The sequence below is a fragment of the Plenodomus lingam genome, assembly GCF_022343315.1.
Source record: "Plenodomus lingam strain CAN1 chromosome Unknown contig_19, whole genome shotgun sequence".
In the NCBI taxonomy this organism is placed as follows: Eukaryota; Fungi; Ascomycota; class Dothideomycetes; order Pleosporales; family Leptosphaeriaceae; genus Plenodomus; species Plenodomus lingam.
Genome location: NW_027093936.1, coordinates 2,110,244 through 2,128,379, shown reverse-complemented (window position 1 = coordinate 2,128,379; position 18,136 = coordinate 2,110,244). Strand labels below are relative to the sequence as shown.

Here is an 18,136-nt window from a genome sequence, read left to right as displayed (position 1 = left end):
AAACCCCTCGCCGACGTCATAACTCATCATCGCTGTGGTCTGTGGTCGCATGGTGTCTAGAGGACAGAGGACGAGCCTTCCTTTACCCGTTGAAGAGAAGTTGTTATAAGCCTGCCGGTCAGCCACACAACCTGTCAGTGTCCACGCTGCATATACAAACACACAACCCACAGCTCATACCCACACCCATACCCACACCCACACCATCTCAATCCCCCTCCTCTGACGCTCAGCCGCACCTAGAGTACCGTGTGTCCTGTGTACTAGCTAGTCGGTCGGCTTTTACCGTCTACGCTGTACGCTCTACTCCTGCCCCGTGCTCGACTTCTCTCTCTGGCCATCGCTCGTCGTCGAACCCCAGAATCTACGAGAACCCACTCCCCACTCCTGCACTCGGCGGGCCCTCACCGAATTACAATATCCTTCTGTCGTCACCTTTGCCCTCCACAAAAGAGCCTGCTTCCCACTCTCCTCGGCCCCTCCTCCCAGTTTTATTGCATTGCTTGTAATTATATTGTCATCCGCCCGCACCACACCCTCGCTTCACTATATACAGTGCACACCTTGCTGCCTGCAACCTCCCCACCAGACCGCCCTACAGCAGCACCTGGTCGCAACTGACATAGCCAGCCACAACACAACGCGCCACACAACAGACTCCGTCGTCCGATAGTTTGCACACCATGGCGACGGCGCCAACAAAGCTTGTGCGCCACGCCATAAACGAGGGCCGCCTACTGCTCGTCTCCAACCGTCTGCCCATCACCATCAAGCGCTCCGATGAGGGCAAGTACGAAATGTCCATGTCCTCAGGGGGCCTCGTCAGTGGCTTGAGTGGACTGTCAAAGACGACCACCTTCCAATGGTACGGCTGGCCCGGTCTGGAAGTTCCAGATGACGAGGCGTCCGACCTCAAAGACCAACTGAAGAAGGAGTACAATGCCGTACCCATCATGCTTGACGACGAGCTGGCAGACCGACATTACAACGGCTTTTCCAGTGAGAGCCTCATGCCCACTCCCTGACATTCCAAGCCACTAATCTTGGTCTACAGACGCCATCATGTGGCCCCTCTTTCACTACCACCCAGGTGAGATCACATTTGACGAGTCTGCCTGGGATGGGTACACCAAGGCAAACCGTCTCTTCGCCAAAGCAGTCGCCAAGGACGTGCAAGACAACGACATGGTCTGGGTGCACGACTACCACCTTATGCTCATGCCAGCCATGTTGCGAGAAGAGATTGGCAAGACCAAGAAGAACGTCAAGATTGGCTTCTTCTTGCACACCCCTTTCCCCAGCTCCGAAATCTACCGCATTCTACCTGTCCGAAACGAAATCCTTCTTGGCGTGCTACATTGCGACTTGATTGGTTTCCACACATACGACTATGCCCGTCACTTCCTGAGCAGTTGCTCACGTATACTGGGCCTGGCGACCACTCCCAACGGTGTCGAGTTCCAAGGCAAGGTCGTCACAGTGGGTGCCTTCCCCATTGGTATCGACCCCGAGAAGTTCGACGAAGGCCTCCAGAAACCCAAGGTCCAGGAGCGCATAGCAGCCCTCGAGAAGAAATTCCAGGGCGTCAAGCTTATTGTTGGTGTGGACCGTCTCGACTACATCAAGGGTGTGCCTCAGAAGCTCCATGCACTCGAAGTCTTCCTCACAGAACACCCCGAATGGATTGGCAAAGTCGTCCTCGTTCAGGTCGCTGTCCCTTCTCGTCAGGACGTCGAGGAATACCAGAACCTCCGCGCCGTCGTCAACGAGCTCGTCGGACGCATCAATGGTAAATTTGGTACCATTGAGTTCATGCCTATTCACTTCATGCACAAATCTGTTTCCTTTGACGAGCTGATTGCCCTCTACTCGGTTTCTGATGTTTGCCTCGTGTCCTCGACACGTGACGGGATGAACTTGGTGTCCTACGAGTACATTGCAACACAGGAGAAGCGCCATGGTGTCATGATTCTATCAGAATTCACCGGTGCTGCACAGAGTCTCAATGGCAGTTTGATTGTCAACCCCTGGAACACAGAGGAGTTGGCCGATGCCATTCATGACGCCGTTACCATGGGAGATGAACAGCGCAGTTTGAATTACCAAAAGCTGAGCAAATACGTGCGCAAGTATACAAGGTTAGTATCCTTACCTCCAGCAGCCTGTGCTTCGAGTTGACACGCGACAGTGCTTGGTGGGGTGAGTCGTTTGTCACCGAACTTAGAAGGATATCGGAAAGCGGAGACAGGAAGGTTCGCTTTGGCGCGGTCAGCACAGCAAATCCAGAGGCCAGCGACTCGGCACCGGTGAAAGAAGACGACAAGGCCGCGAAGGAGACAGATTCCGCGGAAAAGGGGGAGAGTGTCGACACGCCAGAAGGCTTTGGCCTTCCTCTCCGACCTGCTACATCCTAGCTTTGGAGTATTTGTTTGTAAGCTAGAAGTAAATGCGGGGTGATGACTGTGAAGGATGGAACGACATAGCATGGTTTGGCAGTTCGGCGTGATCGGGTATCCTACCTTGTGAATATGCATACACACTTTGAGAACAATGGATCCGAAATACATGTTGCGAAATATACCCTCTTCAGCCAGTTCTCCTCCCCTGTTCTCGATATGTATTGGGCGAATAGGAAGAAATCTTCAATCCTGCACGTTGGTCTAGCGGCATGTCGCAACATTGGTGGAATGAAATGACCAAAAAGATAGCAACGGCGAGGTTAGGTAGGGAGCTTACCTTGCCGAAGTAGAGACGACGGACCTATAGCACATGTTTTAACAAGCAGATTTTCATCATCTACGGTAGACTTGCATGGGCTAGACCTCGATGCAAGCCAAGCGTAGATGCCTAGGTAGTCTTGGAGAGCACCACTACTCTAGGTAGGATGTACTTGTGGTGGTGTCAATGTACCTACCTTGTCATGATAACTCCGTGCCCGCCTTGGACAAACAAAGACGCACAAAGGCCCAGAAGGAGTCTCTCGAACCCCCCCCCCGGTCAACGCCGTTTCCGCGCGGGCCGAGCAATGATACATATGATCTACCGCGCATGCTTTTGCCGTTGTTTGCGTGTGTGCGTCTGCAGCGGAACTTGCGGTGAGCGCTGTCGATCACGATCACGATCAGTCTGGGGAAGGGGAGAAGGGGAGAAGGGGAAGTAGAAGTCGGGACTTGCGGTGAAGAGAGCGATTGGGTATGGTGAAGCGCGTACATGCATGCATGCATTGCATGTGTAGTGTAGGATAGGATGAAAAAAAAATGTTGTGATGATGCCGATGATGATGGGGTGCGGGTTTGACACGGAGACACGACGCTTTTCGATCTCAAGCGCAAGGAACCTTGGGCTTAAAGCCGTGTCAATAGGACCGCACTGGTGATGCCTAGAACAGGCAAGTCAAGCTTTGTGACTAGTCGCCGTACTGTCATACCTATCACTAGGATAGGTAAGTAAGTTGAGTCCGCGACGGTAGGCGACGTTGCACTTTTGGGACGGGGGGATTACCTACTAGCAGCCAGCCCTACTACTCTATGCAAGGGTAGTCAATTTCCCCAGATCAGGCTTTTCTGGCACACGGTCTGATCTGGGGAAAGCGGAGCGCGTACGATGTACAGCAGAGAGGACCGTATGTATGCACATAGGTACCTACATACATATGATGTCGTAGGATGCAAAGCAACAGGGAAAAATTCGGGTAAAAGTCTACCTACCTGGGTACACAGCAGACCCGGGAAGGCATGGTCGGGAAAGGGGCGATTTGTGTGACGTGAGAGTGCAACAACAAATGAGGCTTGATAGAGCGACAGCATCCATGTCCTGGGGATCCGATTCGGTGTCCTGAGGGGAACAACGGGGGACAAGTGAAAACGTGGCTGAAACCTTGGGACACGACAAGAATGGCCTTTGCATCTTTGTTGTTGGCAGAATCTGTAGAGACATTGCTTGTGTTTCCGATGTGAGCGCTTTCGGACTGCTGGCCATGTTCGTGGGCGAGCGCAATGGGGGGGGGATTGGTGCAAACACAGAGCGGAAGGGGGTCTGGGATTGTCACTTATTCGACACTCCTAACCCAGAATAGGGATTACAGGCAGATTGACGGGAATAAAGGACGCCCAGAGGCTGATTAGAGCAAATGAAAAGGGTCAAATGGAGACGTGGAACGGCAGAAGGTCTTGGGGCGGGACAGACGTCGGCTCGAGCGTTTTCTTTCCTTTTCATCTTCTCGAAGCCCACGCCTCTTGCGCTCTTGGGGAGGAGGATTTCGGCCGGATTGACTCTGGCTGCGACACGCCCTAGGATTCCAAATACAATAAGATCGAGGGTGGACAGAGCGAAAAAAAGACGCAGCCGTAGGTAGACCGACAGCCACACATGGACAGTTATGCTTTGTATCAGGCAGATAACCCAGGGGCATTGACTCGCTCGCAAAAGCACGACAGACATCGATCGAGGGCGGAATTGGTGATAGGGCATGGATGTGTGTGTGTGTGTGTGTGTGTGTGTGTGTGTCGCTGATCCTGCGGTCCATGCTCGTCTCTCTCACAATTCCAGACGCGTTCCAGCCGGCTTGGGGGGTGGATGAATCCGGCGGCTCGGGATGGGATCCGGGGACGGCATCCCGGGGGCTCCACTTACCCCATCCTCTTTGCACGCCTCGCGTGGGAGGGAGGCGACTGCGACAACCGCTCGTACAATCCTCTACTTTTCACTGGACACGACTTCAAGGAGCGGTCAGACGCTACCACTGCTGTGCCCTGGCCTCGCTTCTTGCCCGTCAACCTTGGTACTCTGGTAGTCTACTCGGAGAGGACGGTAGGTAGAGCAGGCTCCCGATCAGTTCATGGTTGGCGCCTTGCTTTGCCTTTGCCAGAAGAAGGCCAGAACGAGAGCATGTCACTTGCTGCCAACTCGCTGCTGTGTCTCCCACGTCAGTCACCGTGGACCTACCAGCAGCTACCATGAAACCACCACGGCTGGCTACGCTACTCTACCATACTTGTACATCCTGTCCGCGGACGGCGGCCACCACTTGGTTTGCTTTCTGCCCGGGTCGACCACAGCACCACAATCTTGCTTCTGTAGCTTGCGTTGCATGGCCATGACAGGAATGCGTAAGAGGCCGCCGACGGATAGGCCCCCAAACAATGCGCCAGTGTTTGTCCAACATGCGGCATCGTCTCTCTGCATGTTTGCATCGAAGCAAGCAAAGAAAGAAAGAAAGAAAGAAAGAGAACCCCCCAGTCGCCCGTGAAGCCTTGGTACTCGCAAGGTTGGGGCGTGGGGTGGACTTTGCTTATCCCAAGTGCAACGACGGAGTGATGCAAGGAGCGCAACCGTCCGCGTCCGCTTCCCCGTGAATTGCTCCGCTGGCATCTACTTGCTAATCGCCACGGTAGTCTACCCTTTTTTGCTTTTGCCCAATGCGTGATTCCCTTTCGGCGCCCAAGAAGCCTAAACGCTGCGAGTCAGCATCCGGCGGTGAATCGCGAAGCAGCCTCTCTCGCTATAAGAAGGCTTCACCCTTTGGGCCACCCTGTCGACGGTTTCCTTCAAACAATTACTTCTCCCTCGGCATCCACACCCATCCTATTCCTGCTTTACCGGTATATCCTTGTCTCCATTGCTCGTCAAGCCTCGTGTCAGCCTCTGCTCATCCATCGCCGTCATTCCCCCTCCCCCCCCCCCAGTCCGACTCTTTGCGCTCCGGCTCATAACACAAATACACCTCGCTTCCATTTGCACGGTTACACTCGCCCTGCTTTCAACCAACCACACCACGCTACCACGCTCACATTATCTCGCGAGCCTAGCACGAGTAAGTCAGCCCCGATTCCAGCCCTGTCTATACTTGCACGTTGGTCCGGGGCTCCGCCAATTGCTCATCGGGCAATCCGGCATTTGCCAACGCACCGCCGGACGACGACACGGTATCAGCTCTGTCGCAACTCTTGATATTAAATCTGACTCATCTTTTGCGCCGTAGGCCCGTATATCGAGATTTGGATACATAATCATCAACCTCTCTCTCCTTGTCTCTTGGAAGACTTGAGTCCCGAATCCTTTGATATTGCCAGCGGAGTCTTGAGCCACCATAACTTGCTTGCGCCCTACCCCTACATTCCATCTCCACTATACTTGGAACCACATCACGCATCGTCGCCTGTTGCCTTGTCGAAAGTCATTCAAATCCAGTCCTGAATAATACAACTTTACAAGGCAGCCAACTCCGTCGTCAACACCCATCAACAAGCGACGTCCCTTTTCGTTCAACCACACCTACAAACAATCAAGACCAATCCTCCACCGCAACCATGCCCGCCGCCACCGCCTCAGCCTTCAACCCCCGCCAACGCCTCTCCATCCTCACAAACTCCACCCTCGGCCGCGACGTCAGCGCAGCCTTCAAAGCCGCTGCCACCCTGCCATCGCGCTCCTCAAACATCTACGAGACCCCAGCGCCACCCCCATCACCCGTCGACTTCTCCTTTCCCTCGACGCCTGCGGAGGGCCGGTCGCCAACGGGGAGTGAGCGGTCGAACTAAGCGGTTTGAAAGGCTTGCATGGTTCGATGATTCTTACGACTGGGCTTTCTTATCTTCTCCCTTCTTCTTCTCATGGGTGTGCATTAAGCGAGCGGGTTACCTTCTACTACATCCCTTTTGACCGCTTAGTTTCTCCTCTCTGCCTCCTCTTTTCTCGCAGCGAGACCAGGCAGATAGGAGACGCCTTCGCGGCCGCCAGAATATCTGATTTACTACATTTTTAGCTCTACGCGCGGATCGCGCGCACGGGTTTAGCTTTCACTGCTTTTTTCTTTTTCTATATTTCTTGTCTTGGATCTTGTTTGCTTTTCCTTGTGATTCCCCCACACGTCCTTTCCTTTTCTCTAGACGATACACACCAGCGAGTCGGTATCTCACTCGCCTGCGCTTTTTTTTGGCTTTCTTCTTGCTTTTGTGGGGTTTGGCTGGGGGTTAGACGGATAGGGGATGTGTAGCGTTTGCGACGGGGCTTGGAGTTGGAGAGATATTGGGTATCCTAGATAGAATCATACCGGTTCTTTTTGACAGAACTTCCCCTGTTTGTCCCCCCACGCACACTGGAATCACAAATAGCGCCATGGTTTTTTTAATCGGCCTCGCGTCACTCAGGCCCATGTAGGCCACTTGTCATCATCGCGCATACCGCGTACCATGTCCACATACCAAGACATTGCCAACCTAGGAATCCAGCAATGCCACTACACCATACCACCCATCCCACTTCCCTCCCCCCCAAGGAAACCCAGTAAGAACAGCCAACCCACCTCCGCGTCATCACCCACAAAACCCACCCCACCCTCAGCCCTGTCCCCATTTTCCCCCAACACAATGTACTTCTAATGTATGTATGCTACACACACCGCTCCCAACCCACCATACACATGCACCACGGCACATAAGCTCACGACCCAACCACATCGGCCCACCTCCCTGCTTTTCGCGGGGGACACGGTGGCGCGCCTGTTTGTCTGTGCGTGTACATGGCATAGTATAGTACCTGAGTAGGTGGTGTTGGTGTTGTGGTAGGTGCATACTTAGTTGGGTACCAGGTATTGTAGTTGCTGGTCCCTGCGGCGTGTGTCGGGCCGGGATGGGTAAGCGTGTCGGGCCGGGTGTGTTGTGTTGTGGTGTGGATTGTGTGTGCGTAGGGTGCTGTGGTAGGTAGATAGCATTCCATGTACGAAATACACGATATATCGCTCACAGCGGCGGTCGGTGATTGGGGATGCAGGGGGTGTGTGTATTGAGGTGATGCTGGGTAGGAAGGGGACTTGGGGTGCGGGTTTACGACCGCAAGATTCTGCGATAGAGGAGAGAGCAGCGGAGATGACATATGTCGTGGGTAGGTTATTCCGTGCGGCCTGTTTTTTGCCTAGAGGATTGATTTTATTCTAAAAAGGGGGGTGGACGAGAATAGTGGTGGTAGAGTTATCTTCGGTAGCACAGCTGGGTTGCAGCTTTGTAAAATGTCGGATATTGTTTTTGCAGGCGAATATAAGTTGACGGCCTGTTTAAATGCAAGGTCCGTAGGAAGACGTAGGTGATTCATCTTTACAACGATTCTACGCTGGGAGGATGGATGGATATTTTCTAATGGTAGTGCGTACAACTTCTATGGACGAGGTGACCCTCCACCCTGGGCGCCAAACAATTTTGCTATGGCACTGCTTTCTGATCTATCTGGAATCAATATACTCTTCCGCTTCTTCAGTAGCCCCAATTCACTGTCGCTGGAGTCTTCTTCGTCACCATACGGCATAGTACTCGAAGCCATGGGCAATTGAGGACAATTATTCACTAGCGAATCTTGCGCGCAAACCCCCTTCCCTGCAACGCCCAGGTCCTCAGTCTTGTCAGAAGCGTGATCGTGAGAATTGACGCGGTTGAGATAGCCCACCGGTAAAGTATGCCGCCTTGTCTTGAAGGAACTAGTGAACGATCGAATAGATGGGGGCGGTGTGTTCTTCATTTGCTGCGGCGGAAACAATGCTTTGGATTGCCAGAGTTCAATCTGGTTACGTCGAGCTTCTTCAAAGGGCTCATGAGTGGGTGAAAGTTCACTGCGGCCGGAGCCACGTACCGAACCAGTCGTGGAAGCGTACTGGCAGTTGCTGGCAGCTGGTGTGGCAGAGATCCGGCGGATCTGGGGAATTGCGCAATGAGGGGTCAAGGACCTTCTGGTGGAGGGATCCGATGAATGGCGTCGCGGTTGTAAGGCTTTTGCCGTCTGTGTGGCTTTCTCTGCTACGTTTCGTGGTGCAGATTGGGTTCGGCGGATCCGAATGGCAGAAGGCATGCGTTGGACAGCCTTTGAAGTGAGTTGTTGTAGTTTACTTGACTTGATACACTGCGGTAGGGGTCGGATGGTGGTGGGTACTTGGTCTGACCGTATTGGATCCTTTCTCAGGAGCTTTAAAACTCGAATTCTTGGATTTTGCTTTGCATGCTTTGACGTGGAGGGTTGACATGTCAATTTTGAGAGAAATCCCGTTTTATCCACTGAACTCGAGCTCCTCGAGATATCGTGCCATCGTGTAATACGCCCATTATTATCAGGAGATTGCGATCTCTGTGTTGCGAAATTGGTGGCATGCGAATTGACAGGTGGACTACTCTCATCTTGTGGCTGCTTGCGTGCAATCTCATCAGGCAATATCTCAGTCGTGGCTCCATCGGTCCAACCATATCTTGAGAAGCTCAAAATATGTTCGCTGCTGCTGATTCGTCTCCTCCGGGGTACGCGGCGCTCCAATGTTGTCTGTCTCGGTGACGGAAAGGCGCAGAAGTCGGGCGATGGTGCGGCCTTTAAAGGGCCTTTAACATAAAGGCTAGCGACAGGGGTGAAACGATGTTGTGAATGTAATGGCAGAATCAAGACGAACTGCCTCTCAGTGGGCTGTTGATACAAGCCTAGGTATTCGGCGCTGGAGGGTGCCAGGAAGGTGGAGCAAGATGCAAGCAACCGGAGTGAGATCACTATGACCAGCGTGACAAGCATCGCAAGATAGAGAAATTTTGATACGATACTCATATTGGAATAGTGTAGTTCTGCGAATAGTTGAGGGGCGGTAGGGAGATCCTATCCTTGTCAGAGCCATGCATAGTGATCTGTCTAGATAATCTCTCACTTCCAGATCCCTATTCATCTTTGGAGTACAGAAGTGATCCTGAGCTAGAAAACGAACCCAGTCTCCGGTTTCAAAGACAAGGGGGGCGTTAGATTGCACATATTCCGTCATTGACTCATGCTCTTTGGTGGCGCACGATGTATCGCAGCGTGTACTACCTTCCTCGCGCATTCGACCTGAGACCAGAGTTGTATGCGTACAATCAAAGGATGCTCGACTCCCCTATCTTTCTTTGGCTTGTTTTCCAGGAAATAGGTGGTAGTATCTCTGGAACAATGCAAGCGTGATAACATGTGTAGTGATAGACGATCGTGGGCGATTTATCCTAGGTCGAACTGATAAAGTAGTCTGTGTTATCCGAGGAAGAAGGGTGGTAGGTGCAGATGCGTGTGCATCACCGGGGAAGATGTAATCAGCGTTGATCCGAAAGGGAAAGAATGAGATGCTATCGGGTTCGAGGACATGCTCTTTCCTCGTCCCCTTTGGCCGTGATAGCCCAGTTGGGGTTCTGCTTTCTTCAATGGTATCCAGAGAGGAAGTGGTTCTCAATGATATCGTGAAAAGGTCTTATCTTCTATGTTCCGCCCATCGTGGTATTGCCCGACCCTTTTGATCCGTCACTCGCGGCGCGAGGTTCATCACTCACTAGCTTCGGTACCAATCTTTTGCCTTCTGAGGTGTTTGAGATGGTCAGGCGGGTTTTCTCCCCTCTCTTCTCTTTTGCTAGATTCAATTTTGCAAGAAAGCTTGTTGAAGCTGACTCTGAGGGTTGGTGGGTAATTGGTGTTTCCTTTGGCATAGCCTTGGAAGTCAAACCCTGAGGTAGGTAGGTGTGATTGACAGCGACAGCCTCTTCCGAAGTCTGTGGACTATTGCTGGCATCCTCGAAGAGGTCATCTCGTGGACGCAGGCGGGCAGCTTTGGCGATTAATTTGGCAGAGCCAAGCGATATAAGGTCTACAGATGGTAAAGAGCGCAGAGGCTCACCAACACCCGTGCCAGGCTTCACAAAGAACATATCGGTGCCGATTGTGGCGGTCCAATGGCAGCTTAATAGTTGGCCATTGTACATAACCAAGGGATTGGTTGTGTGTAAGCCAGTGATTTGAACCTCGCCCATGGTCGCGTTTTCCTGTCCTTCTGGGATATCGATAGAGAATTCTGTTGGTTGACCGCGAGCTGCAGTCAAGGCACGGAGCCTGCTTTTGAGCAATGTCGGATGGCCAAATTTGCCCTGCGACACCAAGGGTACTTGCACACCTGGAACATTGGACAGATCGAGAGGAATATAGATATCCTCAGTTTCAGTTTCGTCATACTCGTACTCCCATTCGTCGTCGTCCGGCCGAGTCATGTTGTGTTGATAAGGGAGGTGTGGAGGCAGGAGCAAGGAAGCGAAGTGATGAGGCGAGCGTTTAGCGCTAAGCGGGCTAGTGGCGCACTAAAAGGCTGATTCTCCATAAATATATATAAGCATCTCCCACAAAATCTTCCATCGCCAATAGCAAGCGCAACTTTGGTTGCATCACTCCGCTTGGTGTAGTTGGTTTATCACATTCGACTGTAATAGTTAAATTCAGACCATCGAATGGTCCCTAGTTCGATTCTGGGAGCGGAGAACGTGTCTTTTTGCATGTCTCAAATTGAAACATCTTTTTTGCGCATCCATCGTCCACCAACCCGCTGCGATATATCTGACCGCACTATGCGCCCGGTAGGGCCAGGTTGATATGAAGTTCTGAACCTAATTCCTACTAGCCATAGATAATATTTTTGACTTTTACTACTAATTCGGCCCTCTTCTAGATAAGAGATGAGCCCTAGGTAGGGCTGTGTGAATAGCTAGTGCTAGTCTTCCCTAACAGCAACAAGTCTGTCTGTGCTATGTCGTTGGATCTACGGGCAGACCGTGGCAAATCAATCAAGTCTGACCCATGGGAGTACAAGTATGTACATAGATAGTATCAATGGTGGGTTATAGTTGAAACATGAATCACACAATGTAGGTATCAAAAGGGCTGCGACGCTCGTGCATGAAAGAGGTCAATCCACAGTTATACAATACTTGTACTCGATGGGCCGTCGTCCCGTGCAGTTCCCCCAGGTTAAACGGGAGGCGACGTAGGCCCAGCCCGCAACGTCCACCGTCCAGCGTGCTTAGTCCTCTAGCGCCAACGCAGCCCATGCATGTTCCACGCAGTGATACACATACACACACACTCTCTCTACGTAGGGTACACCGCAGTACGTCGCATTATCCTCAGCATTATATCTCGCACCGATTCCCTCCCAAGCCGGGTTTTCGGCACCTTCAAGGCCGTGTAGCTGTTCATGAGTAAGTCGAGTTCCGCGCATGTCCGGCCACCTCATGGCCACTTCATGTCATCACAAGTGTCTCCGCAACTTCCGCCCTCCTACTCCATCTGTCTGGCCGGACCCTGGATTCCCAACTCGCTGGCCTTCCGGTGCTTCCTCCCCTTGTTTATTCATGTAAGCTGGGAAGATGTTCCCACTTGGGCCTCGTACTGGCCTCTCTTCGACTTTGTCAGCACCGGCACATGCGGCATGCACAGACTGGATCTTGCACCATGGCCCATCAAGTTTCTGCCGTGAGCATCTTGGGCCCATGCTAACTGAGCAGTGCCAATCGTTCCATACTTTCAACATGGGCCAGTGCAGGCCCCGCTCCGTGTCCTGCCTCCGTCATCGCTCCCATCCTCGTCCATAACTCCAGTCAATCTGCCCGAGTTCCCTTCGGCTGTAGTCCACACCTCTCCACCCTCCCAAGAAGAGTCAGATGCTGCGCAGGACGCCTCTGACCGGCACTTCGTTCCCACCATCCATGTACCCACCGAACCCTCAGCGCATCGGCTGCCGTTCCAGAACATACATACGACCGACGCCACGGACGACGAGTCGTCCAACAGTGTGGAAATACAAATGAAGGGCAGGAGACCCGCCATCGCCGCTGCGGGGACTTTCTTTGGACTGTTCTCATTTTCGCAAATATATCAGCACGCGCTCTTCGAGAAGCTGACGCCTTGGGGTGAGCGCCTCGACGAGAAGTCATGGGTCGCGTCATCACATTCTTGGTTGGACCGGAAGACCTGTAGCTGGTTTGGCATGTGTGGGCTGGCTCACTTGAACCAGGCGGATTGGACCTCACAATCGGGAGCCCAGAAGAGGCTTGACGACGAAACCGACAGGGTGAATTTGACAGACTTCTGGAACGATGTACGGAATATACCCAAGGGCTGGGAGGATCAGAAGGAGCGGGAGATCCCACAATATGTACTAGACCATGCGCCTCTGATTCATCTGTTCTCGGGCGAGCAATACTGGCCAGGCGACATGGCAGAGCATCTGATTCACACTACCCCACACCTCAACTATACGCCGTTACAGGCGACGGATGATCACCCAACTATTTCCAATCTAGGCCAGCTCAATAAGTGGGGGCGATCCGTATATCTCCAGAGTGACGACAATGTGGAAGATTACCCAGATTGGCTACGGGGCGAGAGCAACATTCCCAACGTGCCTCAAGAGGGAACTGACGAGGGTGAAGAGGGAGAGTCTAGGGAGCGGCCTGTCGACTTTGACGAGGACGCCGAGGGCGAGAAGTCTGATTGGTGGCATGTTGGTATTGGAGACACGGACGAAAAGGGCGGCATACGAACCATCTCTTCCACCCTTCTTCCCAAACCTACCATGGCTCCCGAAGTCTGGCAGCCAGAGCTACGAGTGCGCAAGCGCAATCGCAAGGTGACGGGCAAGAAGGTGGTGGGTGGCAGAAGTGAGGCACCTGTAGTGCTGATTGTAGTGCCTAAAGGGGATGGTGTCGTGGACGCTTTCTGGATGTTCTTCTACAGCTACAACCTCGGAAACGCGGTCTTCAACGTGCGGTTCGGCAATCACATTGGCGACTGGGAACACACGACTATTCGTTTCCACCACGGAAAGCCCAAGGCTGTTTTCTTCAGTGAACACAGCTTCGGTGAAGCGTACACGTGGGAGGCGGTAGAGAAGAGTGGCAAGCGAGTAAGTAGACAAAGAGGCAGGTATGGAGTTGGCCAGGTCACGTGCTAATAGGAACAGCCCATCGGTTTCTCAGCCTCAGGGACGCATGCCATGTATGCCACAGCCGGTCTTCACCCCTATGTTCTTCCCGGCGGCATTTTGCACGACGTGACGGACCGCGGACCCCTCTGGGATCCCGTGCAGAACATGTACTCTTACACGTATGACTATCAAAACGACACGCTCCTCTCCTCCCAACTCAACCCGGCTGCACCCGTCAGCTGGTTCTACTTTGGCGGCCACTGGGGCGACAAGTTCTATCAGCTCAGCGACCCACGACAATACCGCTTCTTGGGCCAATATCACTACGTCAATGGCCCACTTGGACCCCGATTTAAGAACCTTGGACGACAGGAAATCTGTCAAGGCAATGGTGAGTGTATGCTCAAGAAGAGGATTGGGGACAAGAGCATGAAAGTGAAGCGATGGGCCGATTTCGGGGAAGCGGAAGAGATGAGCGAGGAAGATGGCAGACGGCTGTGGGGCGCAGACTATGACTCTGCCTTGTGAGTCGGAGATGAAATGAGGAGTAGGTGTACCTAGGCAAGCAGCCTACGATGGGATATTTTTTTTGTCGGAGCGGCGTTTGGCGTCGCACACATGTTTGGCGTTGGTTGGGCGTTGGGGGCCATTGATGATGATGTATGACGATATGTTGTAGTGTAGTATGCACTGTAGAGTATACCTAGTAGTACTGTGTGATGAGTGGTGGGTCATTTCGCGGTGCGTAGGAGGTAGTGGTTGAAATTTGATCATCATGGATCCTGTCAGGTACCTACGAATCATGTCTGTGTGCAGTTATGCAGGATTCGGAAATTTTCAGATGGTTCAGATGCCACGCAAGTATTACGCCAGTTGAGTTGTTCCATGACCAGGTGGCGTGTCTCCCCGGAATGGCAAGTTAGGCGGGTGAGGCGCCAAATGGGCGGGGGAAAGAGGGAAGGGGAGGAAGAATGACGTTTGTGACGGGCAAGACAGGGTGGATGGTGAGTAATGAGTAAGCCGATAGATGGGAAGACGTGGCGATGATGGAAAAAGAAGCCCCGAGGTTTTTTCTTTCGGGCTGCGAGACATGGACGCAGGGGCAGGGCAGGTCTTGGGCAGAAGGTGGTTGCTGTTCTTCGCTTTCTCATGCCATGACATGACTGTGCAGTGAGTGAGTGAGTGAGTGAGTAGTAAGCACAAGGCGGTAAAATAGAGCAGAGTACCTAGAGTATAGTACTCTAGAGTACTCAGTACTATACACTCAGTACCCCTCGACAGTCTTAGTCTTGGCCATTGGTGGGGTAAAGTGGCGTAATGGAACCTAATCCAGTTAGTGGGCAATCTCGCTATCAGCTACCTACTACTAACTTACTTGGTATGTAGTACTTAGTACTCTATGCATGTGTACCTCTGTATTGTACCGTTATCTTATCGCAAACGTGATCTTCTCCCCATACACAACCTTGTCAACCGGTGGTCATGCTAAGCTGCAGTTGAAGGGTGTAAGCTGTAGTAAGGGTCTGCTTTGCTTGTTGCTTGTTGCTTGTTGCTTGTTGCTTGCTGTACTACATACACACCGCAACCCGCAACACGTAACCCCCCTTGCCGCCACCCACCCTGGCTCTTCTAATTCCTGCTTCCACCCTGCGCCCGCCTGCCTGCGTCTCTTGATAGCTTTGCTCGCCAGCAAACTCGTCTTTGCTTTGCCAGGGCCTCTAAAGTCTGATCACCCGCCAACTGAGACGGGACGCTGGATACGTGTTAGCGCACCCTAGCCACATTCTGTACATCATTCATACACCTGCCCATCACATCCACCCACCCCCCTCTCACACCGCCACCCAGCTCATTCACAGGCCGCATAGTCGAAGCATGCCATTCATGACACGATAGAAACACGCCGCCTTGTTTTGCGACGCTTTCTTCCGACTCGACAATTCGTCCGAGTCATCTCCGTGGCCCTCTCCTTGATACCTATACACCCATTCCTCCTATCTGGCTTTCTCTCATTCCAAGTACGCTACTCGCTGCTCGAGAGCCGACCCTCGTGCCCTATCTTCTGTCGCAACCTCCTACTTTCCTAGTCGACTCGCCACCTCACCACCAAAACATAGCTACACAGAAACACGCTAGTTTGGTGGGCAACCATGGCCTTTGCACAGCAACACCGACCTCAGAGCACTCGACAAATCTCCTATCATGCACCAGAGCCCGCCCCCAAAGTCACGACTAGCTCGCAACACCTCAAGCGACCGCTAGAACAGTCCGAAGAATGGGTTCTCTTCTCTCCTGGCGCACCCTCCACTACCGCCCAGACACAGACGACGTCGACGGAGCGAACGCCGCGCACAGCTGGCCTGTCACGCTTCAGCGAGTTTGGCTCCCTCGACACGGCTGCCCGTTCAGACCAAGACGACGACCAAGGCACGTGTCTAGGCACAGAGGAGGAGCTGGACAGCCTCGACGATGGACTGCATGCCTTTCACGAACCGTCAGACTATCATGCACCTGCAGGCAGGTTACAACAGGGCGCTGATCCCGTACTCCCAACCCATGATGGGCTGGGCGAGTTCCAACCCAATGCTACCATGCAAGAGCACATGTGGCAGTTTGAGAGACCACGGCGCCGTGCTGCTCGACGTCGGTCAAGCGTACAGCGCCATTTCAACCTTCTCGATGACTCGGAACAGAGCAACACCGAGCTAGATCGGCGGCAGCGTATTGAGACATGGAGGCTAGAGCAGAGCAAGGCACTGTTGGAAGAGATTGGAAAGGAGACGCGAAGAAGACGGCGCATGAGCACAGTCAGTACTGCACCCAGCCAAATCAGCACCACATCACAAGAGACTACAACCACCACATCCAAGGCGGCTCCGTCACTTACGAGCACCCACAGTGACTCGTCTGACGAGGGGACCGAGAACTTGTCCTTTTGGCAGCGCATAACACGAAGAGTGATCCGCGACCTCATCGGGCTAGACGAAGACACACTTTCCGTCATCTTTGGCGAAACCTTGCCGGAAGAGGCAATGACATCAGAACCAGTATCCTCACTCGAAAACTCGGCGAATCAAGCCCTCGAAGATGCCCGCACAAACGCCTCTACCCTCTCGAACACCTGGCAAACCAAGCTCCTGGAGCGAGTAGCTCGAGAGCTTGGTAGCCTAGTGCACCAGCTTTCCGAACATCCAGGCGCGTTCTCCACATACCAACACAGTGTGCCAACCCCCGACTATGCTCGCTTGACAAACAGCATAGCAGCCTCAAGCACTGCTACAGCTCCATCAACTCATCTCCCTTCCTCCCGTCTGCCTGCTAGCGCCCGAAACTCTACTTCTTCTCCTGCCTCGGCTCATTTTGCACCCACATTTCCGATCCAAACATCGCACATGTACAGCGAAGCATCGTTGTGGGGCATTGAAGAAGAGCCCGAGGCAGTCGATGCGAACCATGCTTCGGGTCGTGGGGAGGTCCTTCCCCCTGCAGCAACGAACATTGCAGAAGATCTAGCCCGAGAAAGAGAGTATTGGGAGCGCGAATTGGATGTGAAGATGATCTTCAACTTTTTGCTGCAACGCTTCACCTCACATCGCTCTGGGATTTCGGCTCCACAAGTACAACATGCGAGAGATGCACCACCTGGCTCTGTATCGCTGCCAGGCGAACCAACGTCCGCACGGCGGGCAGCCATCATTCGAAAACACCACCCTTTGGTTAGCAGGACGACGGATGCACCGCTCCCGACGTCGTCCTCTGCGTCATCAAGGGAGCACAAGGCCTATCGTACCTATTTCGCTGCAGGACCAAGTCATTCCACGGCGCGGCATGCTTCCCAGAAGCTGCGAAGCAATTCAAGCTGTGCGAGCCAGAGCACCAAGAAGAGTAAGAGGAGTGGCAGTTCGTCGAGAAACTACTGGGATTTGGGGGGGAGTGTGGGGAGTGTGGCTGGTGAGGTTTAGACGTTTGGTTTCTTGAGAGTCAGGGGGGGGTCTTGTTGTCACGAATAGTAGTTGACGTCTTTATAGAAGATGATTTCACACTGGGTTTAAGATGGATATGAAGGAGGGCTTACAACACTTATAACTTACATTTTTGTATAGATATTTTGGCATGAAGATTTGGACGTATGGGTTCATGACCCATGGGCGCGGAATAGGGGGTCATCAGATCGGTGGAGATTTGGCGTTTTGGATGGCGTTTTTGGATACCCTCGCTACTCAGCATGATACGCACATTTGAATGGTCCAACACGACCCTTTTCCACCTCCACCTCCACGCGTATACTTTGGTTGCATGATTGTCATGATTGCATGGGCTCAAGAAGACGCATGTCCCGCTCCTCCATACAAACATGTTCGGCTTTCTCTCGCCCTCCAACCGGACGCTTCGGCGGAAAATCGGATT

General features: G+C 52.9%; 8 protein-coding genes across 8 annotated transcripts; 5 read left to right on the top strand and 3 right to left on the bottom strand.

The window, feature by feature from the left end:
- Positions 1-683: 683 nt before the first annotated feature.
- IAQ61_004763 (uncharacterized protein) lies at positions 684-2,414 on the top strand (the record flags this gene model as incomplete). Its single annotated transcript, XM_003839372.2, has 3 exons — positions 684-999; positions 1,055-2,138; positions 2,189-2,414. The coding sequence occupies 3 exons, from the start codon at positions 684-686 to the stop codon at positions 2,412-2,414; spliced, it is 1,626 nt and encodes a 541-aa protein (XP_003839420.1).
- A 2,560-nt stretch (positions 2,415-4,974) lies between these two features.
- Positions 4,975-5,184, bottom strand: IAQ61_004762 (uncharacterized protein; the record flags this gene model as incomplete). The annotated part of the gene is made up of 1 exon (XM_066096488.1): positions 4,975-5,184. One exon carries the CDS (start codon positions 5,182-5,184, stop codon positions 4,975-4,977), a length of 210 nt encoding a protein of 69 aa, XP_065953806.1.
- Positions 5,185-5,417: 233 nt separating this feature from the next.
- Positions 5,418-6,008, top strand: IAQ61_004761 (uncharacterized protein; the record flags this gene model as incomplete). The annotated part of the gene is made up of 3 exons (XM_066096487.1): positions 5,418-5,600; positions 5,808-5,812; positions 5,981-6,008. The coding sequence occupies 3 exons, from the start codon at positions 5,418-5,420 to the stop codon at positions 6,006-6,008; spliced, it is 216 nt and encodes a 71-aa protein (XP_065953805.1).
- Positions 6,009-6,308: 300 nt separating this feature from the next.
- On the top strand, positions 6,309-6,539 carry IAQ61_004760 (uncharacterized protein; the record flags this gene model as incomplete). The annotated part of the gene is made up of 1 exon (XM_003839369.1): positions 6,309-6,539. One exon carries the CDS (start codon positions 6,309-6,311, stop codon positions 6,537-6,539), a length of 231 nt encoding a protein of 76 aa, XP_003839417.1.
- Positions 6,540-8,151: 1,612 nt separating this feature from the next.
- IAQ61_004759 (uncharacterized protein) lies at positions 8,152-9,685 on the bottom strand (the record flags this gene model as incomplete). The annotated part of the gene is made up of 2 exons (XM_066096486.1): positions 8,152-9,618; positions 9,668-9,685. The coding sequence occupies 2 exons, from the start codon at positions 9,683-9,685 to the stop codon at positions 8,152-8,154; spliced, it is 1,485 nt and encodes a 494-aa protein (XP_065953804.1).
- A 556-nt stretch (positions 9,686-10,241) lies between these two features.
- Positions 10,242-11,021, bottom strand: IAQ61_004758 (uncharacterized protein; the record flags this gene model as incomplete). The annotated part of the gene is made up of 1 exon (XM_003839366.1): positions 10,242-11,021. One exon carries the CDS (start codon positions 11,019-11,021, stop codon positions 10,242-10,244), a length of 780 nt encoding a protein of 259 aa, XP_003839414.1.
- Positions 11,022-11,849: 828 nt separating this feature from the next.
- On the top strand, positions 11,850-14,909 carry IAQ61_004756 (uncharacterized protein). The gene is made up of 3 exons (XM_066096485.1): positions 11,850-12,002; positions 12,309-13,708; positions 13,766-14,909. Exons 1-3 carry the CDS (start codon positions 11,999-12,001, stop codon positions 14,255-14,257), a joined length of 1,896 nt encoding a protein of 631 aa, XP_065953803.1. The 5' UTR covers positions 11,850-11,998; the 3' UTR covers positions 14,258-14,909.
- A 970-nt stretch (positions 14,910-15,879) lies between these two features.
- On the top strand, positions 15,880-17,691 carry IAQ61_004755 (uncharacterized protein; the record flags this gene model as incomplete). Its single annotated transcript, XM_003839364.2, has 1 exon — positions 15,880-17,691. The coding sequence occupies one exon, from the start codon at positions 15,880-15,882 to the stop codon at positions 17,689-17,691; it is 1,812 nt and encodes a 603-aa protein (XP_003839412.2).
- Between the last annotated feature and the right edge of the window lie 445 nt (positions 17,692-18,136).

Coding starts and splice junctions, on each gene's coding strand:
- IAQ61_004756 (XM_066096485.1), top strand. Junction 13,709..13,765: donor TAGAGAAGAGTGGCAAGCGA/GTAAGTAGACAA, acceptor TAATAGGAACAG/CCCATCGGTTTCTCAGCCTC.